This window comes from Vigna unguiculata, chromosome 4, assembly GCF_037176805.1.
Source record: "Vigna unguiculata cultivar grain cowpea cultivar isolate G323 ecotype 2 chromosome 4, ASM3717680v1, whole genome shotgun sequence".
NCBI lineage: Eukaryota > Viridiplantae > Streptophyta > Magnoliopsida > Fabales > Fabaceae > Vigna > Vigna unguiculata.
The window spans coordinates 45,399,362-45,414,835 of record NC_140795.1 but is presented as its reverse complement, the minus strand read 5'-3'; the positions used below and the strand labels follow the sequence as shown (position 1 = coordinate 45,414,835).

Genomic DNA, 15,474 nt, shown 5'->3' with positions numbered 1-15,474 from the left:
CATATTATCAGTAAGTTGGAATCATGTGCAGGATTATAAATATTTAAAATAATATTGTAATTATAATTAAAAACAAATGTTGGCAACAAAAAATTTGAGCTTGTTAGATATTGTTAATATATTATTAAGGTTTAAATATTGTTTTCCCAATTTTCGTGAGTTTTGTTTTGTTTGGTCCTCATTTTCTTGAAATGTTTAAAATGGTCCTAATTTTTGTAATTTGTGTTCAATTTGGTCTTGTTTGCAGACGTCGTTTAAATCGTTAATAGAAGTGAACAGTAACTGTGATGTGTTACTCCGCAGTTTTTTAATTTTTTTTAATTTTTTTTTATTTTAAAGTTGTCCACGTGTCAAGTCATCATTATGACACGTGAGAGTATCTCGTGGCTTATATTCAATTTAGTTCCAATTTTTGTTAATTTTGTTCAATTTAGTTCTAATTTTCGTTAATTTTGTTCAAATTAGTTCCAATTTTGCTCCTCTCCAAATTGACCAAATTTAATTTCTATATAAGTGTTGTACTGAATCATTTAAAAAATAATGAAGAATTTTCTTTCTAATTTTAAAAACAATGAAGAATTTTTCCTCTAATTTTAAAGTAACTTTAACCCTATTTTTTAACATGTACCAAAAATCACCCATATATAATAGTTTCCCTCCAAAATTATAGTTAGGTTTGGTATAAAAATAATGAAAGAAATATTTAAAATAAATGTGGATTTTAATAAAAATAAAATTTTCAATAAAATTTTCGTTAATTTTTTTAATTTGGTCATTTTGGATAGAGACAAAATTAGGACTGAATTGAACAAAAATAACAAAAATTGGGACTAAATTGAACAAAATTAACGAAAATTGGGACCAAATTAAAAAAAAAAAGTCACGAGATACTGCCACGTGTCACAATGTTGGCTTGACACGTAGACAACTTTTTAAAATTAAAAAAAATAAAAAAAATTAAAATATTAAAATAAAATAAAAAAACCACGGAGTGATACGTGGCAGTTAATGTTCACTTCCGTTAACGATTTAAACGGCGTCTGTAAGGCCCAGTTTTAATTTTTTGCCCTAATGTTTAAGGGTTGGCCTTAATCTGTTGGGCCTAAAGGGTGGCCCATAGGGTGCTAAGGCCTTAAAGCTGCTAGAGTTTCCCTTTCAGCCTCATTCTTGCAAACTGAACCTAGACACTGCCTATTTTCCATTTCAGAGCACTACTAGGGTTAGCCGTCAACTCTCTCCAAGCGAACTCCGACTCTTCCACTCCATGTAAGTTGCTCTTGAACTCGTAGTAGTCTTCCCCTAGCTCTATTTTGACGTCCCTTTGAGGCTCATTTTGATAACCCGTTCTACTCTGTTTCCTTGTTCCCTTCCAACCACTTATTTCGTTTCTAGAGCTGCTGCGCTCTTACGTTCAATGTTGAGGTTGCGTCGGGATATCCTACTAGCTTATTTCCATGTAAGGGAAGCTAGAAACCTTCTATTTGGTGTGATTAGTGTTCGTTTTGCCCTTGTTCCGTGTTTGTCTGAGCTCGTATATTACTGTGGATGCATGTGCTGGTTGGATTTATTGTTTGGGTATGAAAATATAGATGTTGCAGGATGAACAGTGGGCGAGACCTATTATTCTTGCCCAAGCGACCCTATCTCGCCTAGGCGAGACTTGTAGAGGATAAACCCTAGCTCGCGCTTGAGCTCTCGCTCAGGCGGAGGGTCTTGGTTTGAGCGAGGTACCATCTCGCTCAGGCGAGAGACGCTCGCCTAAGCGAGAACGCGTGGGACCTTGAGGTGTGTCGCCGCAGTGCAGTCTAAGCGAGGGACCTCACCTTTGGGCGAGGAGTGGGCTCGCTCAAGCGAGGGAAGGCTCGCCTAAGCGGGTGCGCGAAAACCTCCCAGGGCCTCTGTCGTGATCTCGCCTAAGCGAGGGAACTCCTCTCGCCTAAGTGAGGGTTTCTGGCTTAAGCAAGATGCGTTATGAGCCTCGCTGTTTTCTTCATTTGGGTGCTATAAATGGTTTGGTTGATTGATTGATGTGTTTTAAGTATGAAGTATGAGAAATGGCATGGAATATATGTGGTATGGGTTGAATTGATATATTGATGTGGCCTTAGCATGTAGAGTGAATGAGATGGATGTTATTGAAATGGCAATGGTATTGGTGTGAGATGAGACTCTATACTCATGAAATTGGTGAATGAGGTGGTATGGTACAATATGGAATACAAATGAGAATTTGGTTACAGATATTGACCCGAGGCTCAAATGCGTGATTACTGTTACTTGGTTGTATGAATATAATTGGTATGAGTCAGTGCGTAATTCCTTGGGGTTTCTAGGTGAGACTTCAGGGTCGTGCTTCAATGGTCGGAACGTAATTCCATGGCCCCTGTTAGTGGGTGTCCATGGTGATGCCCCATCTATATAACTTGGTAAGGATTCAAGGTAAGGGTTGCATTCTGACACTCTAAGGAGTCAGTTAGTCTCACTTACAGCGGACTGACTCCTGTGGTGAGAGTAGCAGGAGGCCTGAAACTCATTAAGGGCTAACTTTGTGTGTGAGGGAATTGATTCATTGTAACACTTGTAACACATAACTCAAGGGTGAGCAGCTGAGGGTGAACAGAGGTATCCACCACAAGTGCAAGCATCCGCTAAATCTGACCAGGTTATATGTATCCGGATGACTCGAGTCGAGTCTTAGTGTATTGATTGAAAGGTCATAACATGATTGGATGGTATATGTGTATTGGACTGTGAAGGTATATCTGATTGCATGATAAAATCTTTTTGGCTCTAGCTTACCCTTTGTTTGTTTGGTTGTTCTGTATGTTGATCTTCTACCTTTGCGATGATCATCAATTTATTGATGGGAGCAGATGCGAGAGATACTCGTGGTCAACAGAGGAGGGATGATCCCGCTGCTTAGTCTACCTGGGCTGATCTTCATTTTCTTAATGGGCTTTCTTTAGGGCTATGGCCCATGTACCTGTCCGCCATTTGATTCCTATATATTCTGTTAGACTTTTTAACTGGTTTACTTTTGACATCGCGGTGTGCCTAGCACTTTAGGGATTGTGTTTGTGATCCCAGGACTGCGTTGTTGTACTATTTGTGTGTGACGTTCTTTTAATTTCGCTTATTAATTAAATGGGACGTTATACAGAAAGGACCAAATTGAACACAAATTACAAAAATTAGAACAATTTTTAACACAAAACAAAACAAAACTTATAAAATTGGGACAAAAAAATATTTAAGCCTATTATTAAATACTCATAGTTACATTGTGTTGAATTAATTACAATATTTTGTGTATTTAGATTTAGCCAATTCAATATTATGTGCGGTGATTAAAGTTTTTTTAGTGCTGAAGTTTCGGAGTAAAATATATTTTCGTTTATTTCAATTTGTTCTTTATAAATATAAATTTGCTTCCTATACTAACATAATGATATTATAATATCATCATCTATTAATAAATATTATATATATTTAAAAAATACATACCTTTTATTTACTGATATATAGTAAATTATAATAATAATTAATAATATATATATATATATATATATATAAATAATAATATAGTAAAATATTATAGGATTTTTTTCGCTTCATAAAATCACACTCACACACTCTCACTCACAGAATCGCACTCTCTCCATCCACACAACACTCACACACATGCACTGCAACGATATAATGTGGAAACCATTTCTCATCTATCCAAATCTCCACATTTGTAAAAATGTAATTTTCATAATATCTCAAATCTGTTTTAACATTCACTCATTAATCATAACATTCGAATACAAATCAACAATAATATTCATTGCTGTAAATCAGTATGGAATCTCTATCCCCTTACGAGAACATGCCCTAAAGAAGATAAAATTTGTATTTATATATAGCAATACTGTGAATAGTAGTATTATTAGGAAAGAAAGCAACACTAATTTTCTAGGAATACAATAAGCTTAAATTCCAAAAACAAAAACAAGTAACCGTTTACTTGTCTGTACTCCTAACTAATTCAAAAGTCATGTCTCTTAAATTAATTATTATAAAACCAGCAGACTTCCCATAATTAATAATTTATAGTTAATCACCTACATAAATAGAGTAATTGTTATTTTTCTGTACTCGTAGTTGATTAAAAACCACAATTCTTAATCTACACCTGTATATAAACTATATATATATATATATATATATATATATATAAAGATTTTTTTCTATATTTATTTTTCATTTTTATTCTACAAATATAAGTTTCTTAAATAAATTAATTATTTTATCATGATAATTTGTTGAAGTTTTAATCATTTTTTTGTTTGATCTTTTTAAACTTAACCATTATTTATTAAAATATTACTTATAAACTAAACAAAAAATTATTTATAATAAAATATAAAAGTTATTTATATTTAATTTTATAATTATAATAAAAACTGTGACATCCTTTTTAAATAGAATAAATAGAATAAAAACTGTGACATCACATAATTATAATATAAAACAGAGCATCAGAAATAAAGTATGGAGGATCCACTGGTACAATTATTCAAAAGCATATTGAGGAGAAAGTTTAGGCACACCACGATGCCAATTAAAAACAAGACACAAGAGTATTATTGTTTTACGAAGATTGCTCATAGAGCAAGGAATTTAAAATTTAACTCAAGAGTTCTTCAAAAGGGCTCAACTGCAAGCCACAACCCAGACCATGAGAACCACTCTACACAGCAGTATCGTCACCTCCCTGAGAACCTCTAGGGGTTTCCACATCAGCTCACACCAATAGTATTGGTGATGATTGCAAAAAGTAAAACCAAGCAAAGAAACACACACCAAGAGAAAGGGTAAGCTAGAGTAAAAATTGTTTTAATCATGTTATATAGCAAATCAATAGTCAGATCATATTATGCACAGACAAAGTAGTAGCCACCCAAATCGTGTGAAAGCAAACAATTTCAAGACTCTATGACTCAATATCCGGACCATACTCTTGATATAGAATTCTAAAGGAAGTATGCACCTATGCTAACTTCTAAACTCTGCAGAGTCTAAACGCAAGGGGTTATCACCCAACCACACACAGGGTTAATCCTCTAATGTCTTGGGCCCAATATGTCCCAAGACTAGGACCTCCTGCCACTCTCACCACATAAATTATTCTACTATATGTGATCGTGAATACTTTTTAGAGTTCAGGATACCTTCATTTATCTAGACATCTCCTATATCAAGGTATACACTAACCATCATCACCAAGAGTTTCCCTTGAAACTCTTTTACCAACAAAATCCCCATGCCATATCAAATATTCAATTCTCATGCCAAACCACCACCAATCAAACAAGTCATGTTTTCCATTTCATACTCAACATAACAAGATTTCATTTAATCTCATACTTTATAAATGCATACCATGACATACATATATCACAAAAATAGTATTCATCCCAAATAAATGAATGCCAACATTTAAGTACTTGCAATTCCATACAATCAAGCACAACACACCACCATAATTCTTACACCAAAATTCCTAAGTAAATTTATTATCACAAAACCAAAATCACTACAGTAATGCGTGACACATTTCTCTAGCTACAAAAATCTAATCGACGATCCAACCGGTCAAACCACAAAATAGCATGTTATGAACCAAATTTCCAAATTTGAGCTCAATCCAACGGTTAATGAGTCAGAAAAGTCAATTTTACTAAAACTGCGCATATCAGAAAAAAGATATAGTCGCCCAACGACCACTCGATGCTTTTAGAATACGAGAAATAACATCAAATATCACAGTTTCATGAATAATTTGAACCTCTAACTTGGAAATACATAAAAAATTAATGTTTTCCCCGATCTTGACTCATATTTTACAAAACACTAATCAAACTTAGCCAAACAAAACAGGAACAAGCAAAACAACTTAAAAAAAAGTGAAACCCTAGCTTCCCTTACCTTACTCAAGCTTAGCCAAACGAAACAGGACCCCAAGGAGAGCACCACAGCTCCAGAAACAGATTAAGGAGCTAAAAATATTGGCACACGAAAACACAAGAGGGTTATTAGGACGAACCCTAGGCAGAGCCACAACAAGACAACTGGAATTAGAAGGTTGGGGTCTACTTACTTGGAGATACGAGTTCAGTCAGCTCCGAACCAAGAAGATTCACTAACTTGAGGAGGCAAAAATGTGTGCCCTAGTAGAGTTGCTGCTCAAGGGTTTGAGGAAGGGGAGGGATTTGTTTTCTGTAAAATGAAGCTGAATGAGGAGTAAGGGGCTGTGAGGGGGTCCTGGGAGTCCCCATAATGGGCTGACTCTGGGCCCTCTAAGAGGTTAGGCCCAAACCCTCTCTTAAAATAGAATTCAAATAAAAAGGGGGTTTCACAAAAATTATCATAATATTTTTTTATTTTTTATTAGAAAACACATGCATGTGTTTTGTATTCGTTAATAATTATAAAATTACGAACTTTACATACTTAAAAATAACTAAGGACGTGTTTTGTTTCCACATACGAAAACTCATGGAAGAAAAATGAAGATTTTGAATAACTATGCATAAAATAAAGGTTTAAAATTTGAGCCACAAAACAGGTTTAAAATTATCCAATTGTGTAAACTGGTATGTGGTATGCTGATGCCTGATGCGATGTTAAGTCTCACAAAACAACGATGAACGCTCATTTTTACGAGACGAATGGTGTTAAGCGCTAACTAGGTGATGTTAAGCGTTTGGCACCTCTGCAGGTCTGGAATCATTTAATTCTTTGACATTAAGCGTTGGAATGTAGCGTTAAGTGCATGTTTTTACGAGGTGTTTAGCACTCGACACTGCTTGTTGACGCTAAGTGTCAGCCTTTACGAGGCAAATGGCGCTTAGCACTAAAGTTGAGTGTCAATCCTTTTGTTTTATTTGAATTGCACTGTTTAACTATTTTCTTCCCTGGATTGTGATGTTATTTATGAAATAATCTATGTGGTAGTATCTATTAATGAAATTAAGGTATATGTATGAATGATTTGATGAATTTGGGAAATACCTAAGGAAGGGATCCTATGGGTGATGTGTTCTTTAGGGTGTGCCTTGACAGTCAGTATTATTCCATTTTGTGAAGCTATTTTGAATTCTACTAGCCATTAATACTCATGTAGAGGAGAATAGTTAGATTGTGAGAATAACAGAATGTCCTGTCATAAGAATGTTTCCATTTTTCTTATGATTAGAAAAGAGATTAACCTTGTGTATGGTAGCTCGGGGAGAGCAGTTCAGGAGAGCAGGTTATATCACCACATGTGCATGGCTTCACTAATTTGACTATAGATCATGTATCTGGATAATACTGAGTCTAAAAGAGTTGAGTTTATATGCTCTATGGTGTGTTTGTGCGGTTCATTTTGAAATTTGTGTGTTTATAAATTATTGTATAATGTATTTATAATCCTTTATTTAGTTAGTTTACCATGCTTGCCTCATTGTCTATCGTGTGCTTTTTTTTTCTTTTGCTATAATCACCATTGTGGTGTGAGCAGGGAATAGTGCAGGTGCTGATGTGTATAGGCGGGATCAGAGGCCTAGAACTTGAGGTTTAGTATAATTGGTTTAATCCATGTATAAAGTTTTGATAGTAACCTTTAGTGGTTAAACCTCTTTAGTTCCTTTTATGTTTGTATAATAAGTCCATTTTGGATGACTGTATAAATATACTATAAAACTGACGTGAATTTATTTGTTTTGTGATATAAATTGTGAACTTCTTTATTTAATAGTTTTACTATTAAATGGGATGTTACAATACATGTTTTATATTAAAATAATAATAAATTAATTTAATTTCAATCATTTAAATTATAATATTTTGTTTCATTTGCCATTATTTTGATTTGTAATTTTTTATTTACAAATTATAAGTTATATATTATTTTTTATTTAAAATTTCTTTGAATTGTAACATTATTTGAAAATTTGTACAACACATAGGCAACACTCCCATGCTCCTTGACCCCAAATACACCCACACTCTTTAAAGAAATAATTAAACCTAAACCTTAACATTATACCAGAATAGTATAAGAAAAGTCAAATACAAGCTTAAAATGTGTTTGACTAGGGCAAGGAACATCATGAACTTAGAGCCCATTATATAGTCACTAACACCCACCCCCTAAGTTATCCTAACAAATGTAAGACTTTTCAAGACATGTTATTTTCATTAGCCCAACATTCTTGACCCTGATTAAAATAAAAACATCTTCACTGCCTATACCAAAAATCATACTCCAACATAAAGAGTATCACTTAGAATCAAATCATTTTGAGAATTTCCACTTGGAGTCAAACTATCACAAGAATTTTCACTTGGAATAAAAACATCATAAGAATTTTCATGCACCATGCATTAATGCTAACCAATGCCCGTGTATAATCACTACACACCTTGTACAAATATTAGCCAATTTATGCACATAAACACCATACACCTTTCGTCGGAACCATGTCACAACCCACAACACAAAATCACTGAACCTTGCGAAAGACCACAAATGGAGCGTCCGCACTTCACAGTCATCATGTTGTTTGACTCCCTCGCCAAAGACGCAACTCCTATCGACGCAACACTTGCCGACATAGCACCACCATGGCACCATAACATCCTAACGCCAAAAAAGCACTGTACGAAACTTCGCCACTGGACATCGAACTTCCACCATGCAAAACACGAAACACTTCCATGGCTGAGACAAGGAACATTATGGACTTAAAATCCATTATATAGTCAATAACACTCACCATCTAGTGGTGGGCGGTCGTCGACGACCAAGTTAGACGAGAACATGTCACGATATTTCTTAAAAAAAAAGGACAGGTTGGCCCATCCTGACCCGTTTTTAGTGGGTCAAAACTAGTCAGACTGGTTTGTTTTGCTATCTCAGTAAGACATTCACACAAACACTAGTTGTTATTGTTTTTTTAAACTTGTATTAAGAAAATTAATATAATTATTATTATAACATGAAATGTAGGCATATGTAAGATATGATCTGTATAAAATAAATATAAGATGAATTTGATGTTAAAATTTTTAAATAGAAATACACATAAACAACTTAAAATACAAAAAATATTGAATCCCATATGGAATAGGAGAAAAATGAAGGTAAATTCAAAATATTCTAAAAAAAAAAAAATAACATGTATATACGAATAAAATACAATTCTATTAAAAAAATTAAAATATGATTAAAAAGACAATAATATTATTTTAAATTTTAAAAATTATATTTAATCGTGTAAAATTTTAGAACGGAAGAAATATTATATAAAAAGACGCACTAGTTCTATAATTAGATGATTTTTTGCTAGAAATATCATATTATAATCTTTTATTAATAAATTCACTTAATATTTTCAATTGTCCAGCAGTTTTAATTTATTTTACTAATTTTTTTCCTTTAAATTAAGGTTACCGATAATGAAGATAATTTTATATTACTCTTTATGTTAAATTTGAAACATGACTTATATACTAATGCACTGGAATCACAATTGAATGATGAAAAGTTTGCATAATTTACACGAAGTCATGAGATAAAATATCATAACTTTCAACATAAAATAAAAAAGGTAATAGTTACATTTTAATTTGATAATTTGTTTAAAATGGAAATTCATTAAATATTCAAATTAAAAAAGGAGCAAAAATAATATTTTATAGGTTTTATCTTAGATAGGTAAAAAATCATTTATTAAAGAGTAAAAATTGTTTATATAAATAAGAATGTGTGATAAATAATAATAATGAGTGTGAAATGGAAGAAGGGTTTCAATTAACTGAATTAGAAGTCGGTGTTGGCGTCCGAGGAGAGCCTTCAATTTCAAAAAGACAGAACCAAACAAAGCAGCTACAAAGTTGGTGTTACTGTTATTGTTGTGAGTGTTTGTTTGTGTTGAGCCTCCAAGAGGTCCCTCCTTGGAGCCTTTGGTTGCTCTCTCTTTCCCTTGAGTTCAACCACTGCTCCAACGGCCTCTTCCGCTCTCTTCATTCTCTCTCCTCTTTTCCACTTTTTCACCTTTCTCTTTGCAATCGGTGAGTCCTCTGTGCCGTGCTTGGATCTGGGGTTGTTTGCTTTCTCGTGGACTCTGATGGGTCTCTATTGCTTTCGCTTATTCTGTTATTTCTGCGCTGTTTTACCTTCTGGGGTTGCGTTTTTGTCGTTTTGGAGTTTGTGAGGATCGTGTGTGTCTGTTATGGAGGTGATTCAGGTTGGAATTTTCTGTTGGTGGCATAAAAGATAAATTTTTATTTGGTTTTTTCCAGTTTGGTTTGTGGGGTGTACGTGTTCGTTTTAGAATCACTAATTTTTTTGTGAAATTTGAAGCTGGGAAGGTTTAGTCTTCAAATTATTGTGGCTTGTGATCTGAGTCGCGTGATTGGTGTTAAGGAGAATTTTTTTTTCCTACGAACATGTTTAGTTTTTTTTTTTTTCAATTTTATTGTGAAGTGTTTGATGTGAGTCTCATTGTTGTTTTTAGCAGATCAAGTGATTTTGGAAAAAAAGGAGAAGAGTGGTCCCGAGTTCTGACTGGTTCAGATTCATGCTATCGTCTGCCATACGTTGTGTGTTTTCTTTGTCAAATACAAACTCCGTCAAGTTTCCTAAAAAAATTTGACTCTGAAATGGAGTGTTTTGGTGTGTGAGTGAGAAAAATCAAAGGTTGACGTTTGTGTTTTATTTTGCCAAAGAGGTTCGTTCTGTCCCAGGAAGAGCAAATTTGAACTATTCAAGAAGAGTTTTTTTGGGTAAGCAAATTGAATAGTTACTTATATTTCTCGGTTTGTTGAGGAGGGAGGAGGAAATTGGTATGGCTGTTGCCAAGAGCGACAGCAACTCTGAACCTTGTACTTCATACAATTGTTACAAAGTAGCAGCCTTGACTGAGACCATATTAGAGACAAGTCAAGTCTCTAATCTAAAAGATCGGTACATTCTCGGCGAGCAATTGGGTTGGGGACAGTTTGGTGTCATAAGGGCATGTTCTGACAAGTTATCAGGAGAGGTTTTGGCCTGCAAATCAATTGCTAAAGATAGGTTGGTTACTTCGGATGATTTGAGGAGTGTCAAGCTTGAGATAGAGATAATGGCTAGGCTATCTGGTCACCCCAATGTTGTGGATCTCAAAGCAGTTTATGAAGAGGAAGACTTTGTTCACTTGGTGATGGAGCTTTGTGCTGGAGGAGAGCTTTTCCATCGATTAGAGAAGCATGGATGGTTTTCAGAATCTGAAGCCAGGGTTATTTTCAGGCACCTTATGCAGGTGGTTTTGTATTGTCATGAAAACGGGGTTGTTCATAGAGATTTGAAGCCAGAGAACATTCTCTTAGCAACAAGATCGTCCTCATCTCCTATTAAATTGGCAGATTTTGGTCTAGCAACATACATCAAGCCTGGTACTTTTTCCTTTTCTTCCTTTGCAGATTGTAATCTTTTCGATTTTGGTTGCTCCTGTGAATGTATGTGGTGCTCATCTTCAATTGTTGGAACATTTTTAAGCAGGTCAAAGTTTGCACGGTTTAGTTGGGAGTCCTTTCTACATAGCTCCAGAGGTATTAGCTGGTGCTTATAACCAGGCTGCTGATGTGTGGAGTGCAGGTGTAATTCTTTACATTCTGTTGAGTGGGACTCCTCCGTTTTGGGGGAAGACTAAATCACGGATTTTTGAAGCTGTTAAAGCTGCTTCTCTCAAGTTTCCATTGGAACCTTGGGATCGCATTTCTGAATCAGCTAAGGATTTGATCAGGGGAATGTTGTGTACAGACCCTTCCCGTAGACTCACTGCCCAAGAGGTTTTAGGTAAGTTTACTTTCTTTTTCATCTTGTTAATGTCTATCTGCTGATGTGGTTTTGTCTAGATTTAACACTGGTTAATGTCTACAGTTCAGCTGTGATGTAGATTACTATTGAAAAACTGAACACAAAATCATTAGTATCTATTGAGTGCATGATAACTTGACTGAAGCGTTAAGAATGTGCTAAACTTATGCAGTAACACTGAAAGGGGTTACTTTTGGTATGAAATCCATCATACTATGTCATTTATGGTGTGCCTGTTCAAAACTCTAATATTTAAGTCTATAAGAAAAGAAAGAAATGAAAACAAAATCAAATAAATATGTGCTTCTAACATTCATCTCAACTTTCCCTGCCTAGATCATTGCTGGATGGAAAGCAACCAAACAAATCAAGAACAACTAAGTGAAAATCAAATCCAAAGTTGCGAACAATGGGATGTTGGTGGCAGCTCATTCTCAGCTTCTTTCATGTCTAGGAATCAGGACATTAGCTTTGGCGCTGGCTCTCCTACTTGTGATGCTCAATCACCTACTTTCACATGCAGATCATCATTTTCTTCTTTTTTGGAAGAACCAGTAACACCATGTGTGCTATCTGCTGGGTTTTCATTCAAGAGTGTAGGCGATTCCTCTGGTTTGGAATTCTCTTCTCCTATTCCCTCCATGCTTAGCTTTTCATTCCTCAGTCCCTCTCCTGTCGTTGAACACAAGAGTTGTAAATTAGAGTGTTCAGCTAACATGTCAGATGTAGATGCAATTGCTGGAGGTATGCATCAAAGTCTTTTATTTCAACCTTGCTTACGATTTCCCAGCTTCTTGGTCTGATCTGTTTGCAATTTTTTGCAGAAGCTAGCTTGGGAAAGTTACTTTTGCTACAAGATTCTCAACTTTGCATTGAACATGATGCTAAAGAAACAAATCGCAAGTCTGCAGAGGCTAAAAGGTCAATTGGAATGAATGGACACAAAGTACTGGGAATCCACAGCAAGAGAAACAGGACAATTGGTCTTGGTGAGTGTGAGCAACTTGACTTTGTAGTGACTGAATCAGTCATTCGTTGGTCATCCTGCACTCAGCTACCTACATCTTTGAGATCATCTCTCGTTTGCTAAGCGAATAGAAGGAATCAGATTGCTTCATGCTGTGCCAAATATCAGCATAAACCTCAAGTTTTGCTCGGCTAACGTTTTGTACATGTTTTCCCTATTATCTGCATTGTTTTTAATGTTAACTGTCTTCTGGCTGGTGCAAGGTTTTGTTTAGATTTTGGTAGTGGCTTAATGGTGTGTCTGATTGAGAAATGGTGCTATAGTAATAGCTGTGCACTTGTTTTTCTCCTTATCCTTCTCCCTTCTCTTGCTATGTGCCTGAGTGAGAAAAAGTCATTCAGCTGTTTTGTAAATGAAGTTGATCTTGATGTATGCTCCAGTTTTCTTAACCTGATGTATTCCAAGTCATCTTGATGTATCAGTCTTGCAGTGTTTGGTTTAGTTTATCACGAAGACATAGTTGTTTCTCCAATACTTTTACTTGTCAAGTCTGTTAAGATAACTTTGTGAGGTTCAAAAAAACCAAGCTTCTAGGTTTGTCTGCTTTAGACATCATCACAAGAAATCCTCACATATACTAACAGCAGAAGCACAAGTTCTTTAAATTGTTATTTAAAATACTGTGTAATGCTTTACTTTGAAACTAACATCTATGGTATAGCAATCTTGTAAGACAATGTGGGTTGTTCTTAAATCGGTAAAGTACATATGTATGAACTAAATTTGAGTTGTGGTTAGTGTGAATTTTGATAACTTGTGTTCTTATTCTATCATTATTCATTTTATGCATTTTTTGTACTTTAGTTCAGTGTGACACGTGTGGGGCTGCACCTGGCACTTCCATTTTGGTACAGTTTTGGGTGTGTAAATAGTTTAGGACCAGAAAATGGTGCCTTAGCAGAATTAAATGTTTTGAACCAGAAAGCCAGCTGGTGATGGTTGTAATCAATTATCCTTGACATCTCAACTCAACAATGATTAATCATTGTACATAGCCATATGCAGAGGGAAAAAGAAAAAGAAAATGGGTAGGTTTATTTGTCATCATTTGTTACGCCAAAAGTCAATGCCACCTTTATTATAAACAAATGGTACCATTTGCATTAAGGTATTCATCAAAATTATTATGGCAACCATGACGACTTCGTGATTCTCACTTTTTTTAACATTATTTTTGTGGTCGTGTTTTCATTTGTTGCTGTATTTTATACTGTTTTGTGTAACATTACATGTGTACGTGGTTTTATTTATATTCGCAAATCTTTCGTATGTTTCAAGATATATTCATGTGGGTTGGTATTATGAAAATGGTACTAATTAACGATAATGACAAAATGTTGATGTATTGCAAGATCTCATGCATGGAGGTAAGTTGAATAGTTGGAGCCTTGTTACACTTCTAGAACAATTATATCATCTTTGAGAATTTCAAACACTAAAAATGATTCTCTCTAACTTAACATCGTTATCTTCATTAACAGTTATGGATATAAGCATTTACATAATATATGTAATGTTAACTTTGGATGATTGGTTCGATATAAAGTATGTGTTTATTTAGAAAAGAAGAACTATGCATTTGCATCAGAGTTTGATTAAGAAAATTATGTTAAGAAAAAAGGGTGCACGTTGGTGTAGAAAACATAGTTTCATAGACTTAAAACTCAATTACGAATTTATCTCCCTTTTTTGTATTCTTTTTCAATCTGATGATTTTTCGAATTAAGTTTTTAGTTTTAGTGGCATTCAATTTCTCTTTTGGAATTATTAAAAACACAACATTTACGAAAAAAATGATTAACACTAAAGACCAAATTAAAAATGGATCAAAAGCAAAACGAAATTAAAAAGTTAAAAAAAAAGAAAAAAAAGAAAAAAATTAAAGTTTAAAGGTTTAATATTAGGTTTAATTAGGCAAATGGTATCCACTTTCGTTCGGATATGTCAGTTTGATACACGTTTTCAAAAATGTGTCAATTGAGTCTTAATTTTTGAAAAGATGTCTCAATTAGATCGTTTTTAGATAAAAATTATTAACATCGTTGCCGGTATTGACATTTAAAATGACTTACAAAATTAACTATTGATATTTATATTAAAATTTAGTGGTAAAAGTTATGAATAAAGTTAAGGGTGCTAATAATTTTTTTTTTCTTCTGAAAGGAATCCAATTGAGACACTTTTTTAAAAGTTTAGATTTAAATATATCTCTTTAAAAGCGAGTATTAAACTGACACATTTAAATCAAAGTAGGTATCATCCAACTGATTAAACTTTAATATTAGTTATGTATGTTTTGTAATTTGATTTTTTTAAAACTTAAAGTTTTAACTAACCTATATATCACACCTTTAGTTAACGTGGTTCTATATTAACTCTTAAGCTAACTTTAATATTAAAAAAAAATCGTTTTATTAGTTTATAGGAAAATACATATAAACTACTCTATTGAAATAAGATGTGAATAGCAAGTCGAAATAAAAATAAATGAAAATTCATGGGATATGATATCAAAATTCCTCTTTGAATTATTGCGACTCAGTTATAACTTATTTTA

The 15,474-nt window shown here is 34.0% G+C and overlaps 1 protein-coding gene across 3 annotated transcripts; it reads left to right on the top strand.

The window, feature by feature from the left end:
- The first annotated feature begins 9,842 nt into the window (after positions 1-9,842).
- Positions 9,843-13,338, top strand: PEPKR1 (phosphoenolpyruvate carboxylase-related kinase 1). Of its 3 annotated transcripts, none has more exons than XM_028068460.2 (5): positions 9,843-10,104; positions 10,554-11,466; positions 11,573-11,869; positions 12,227-12,634; positions 12,715-13,338. In XM_028068460.2, the coding sequence occupies exons 2-5, from the start codon at positions 10,881-10,883 to the stop codon at positions 12,978-12,980; spliced, it is 1,557 nt and encodes a 518-aa protein (XP_027924261.2). In that variant the 5' UTR covers positions 9,843-10,104; positions 10,554-10,880; the 3' UTR covers positions 12,981-13,338. The 3 variants fall into 3 exon arrangements, with proteins under 3 accessions (XP_027924261.2, XP_085528863.1, XP_085528864.1); XM_085672737.1 differs by having other exon boundaries at positions 11,570-11,869; XM_085672738.1 differs by having other exon boundaries at positions 9,909-10,104; positions 10,551-11,466; positions 11,570-11,869.
- Positions 13,339-15,474: the final 2,136 nt, after the last annotated feature.

Excerpts from the sequence above, each read along its gene's own strand:
- PEPKR1 (XM_085672737.1), top strand. The coding sequence starts at position 10,881 with ATGGCTGTTGCCAAGAGCGACAGCAACTCTGAACCTTGTACTTCATAC. Across the intron at positions 11,870-12,226 it reads CACTGCCCAAGAGGTTTTAG|ATCATTGCTGGATGGAAAGC; the intron begins GTAAGTTTACTT and ends TTCCCTGCCTAG. Across the intron at positions 12,635-12,714 it reads TGTAGATGCAATTGCTGGAG|AAGCTAGCTTGGGAAAGTTA; the intron begins GTATGCATCAAA and ends AATTTTTTGCAG.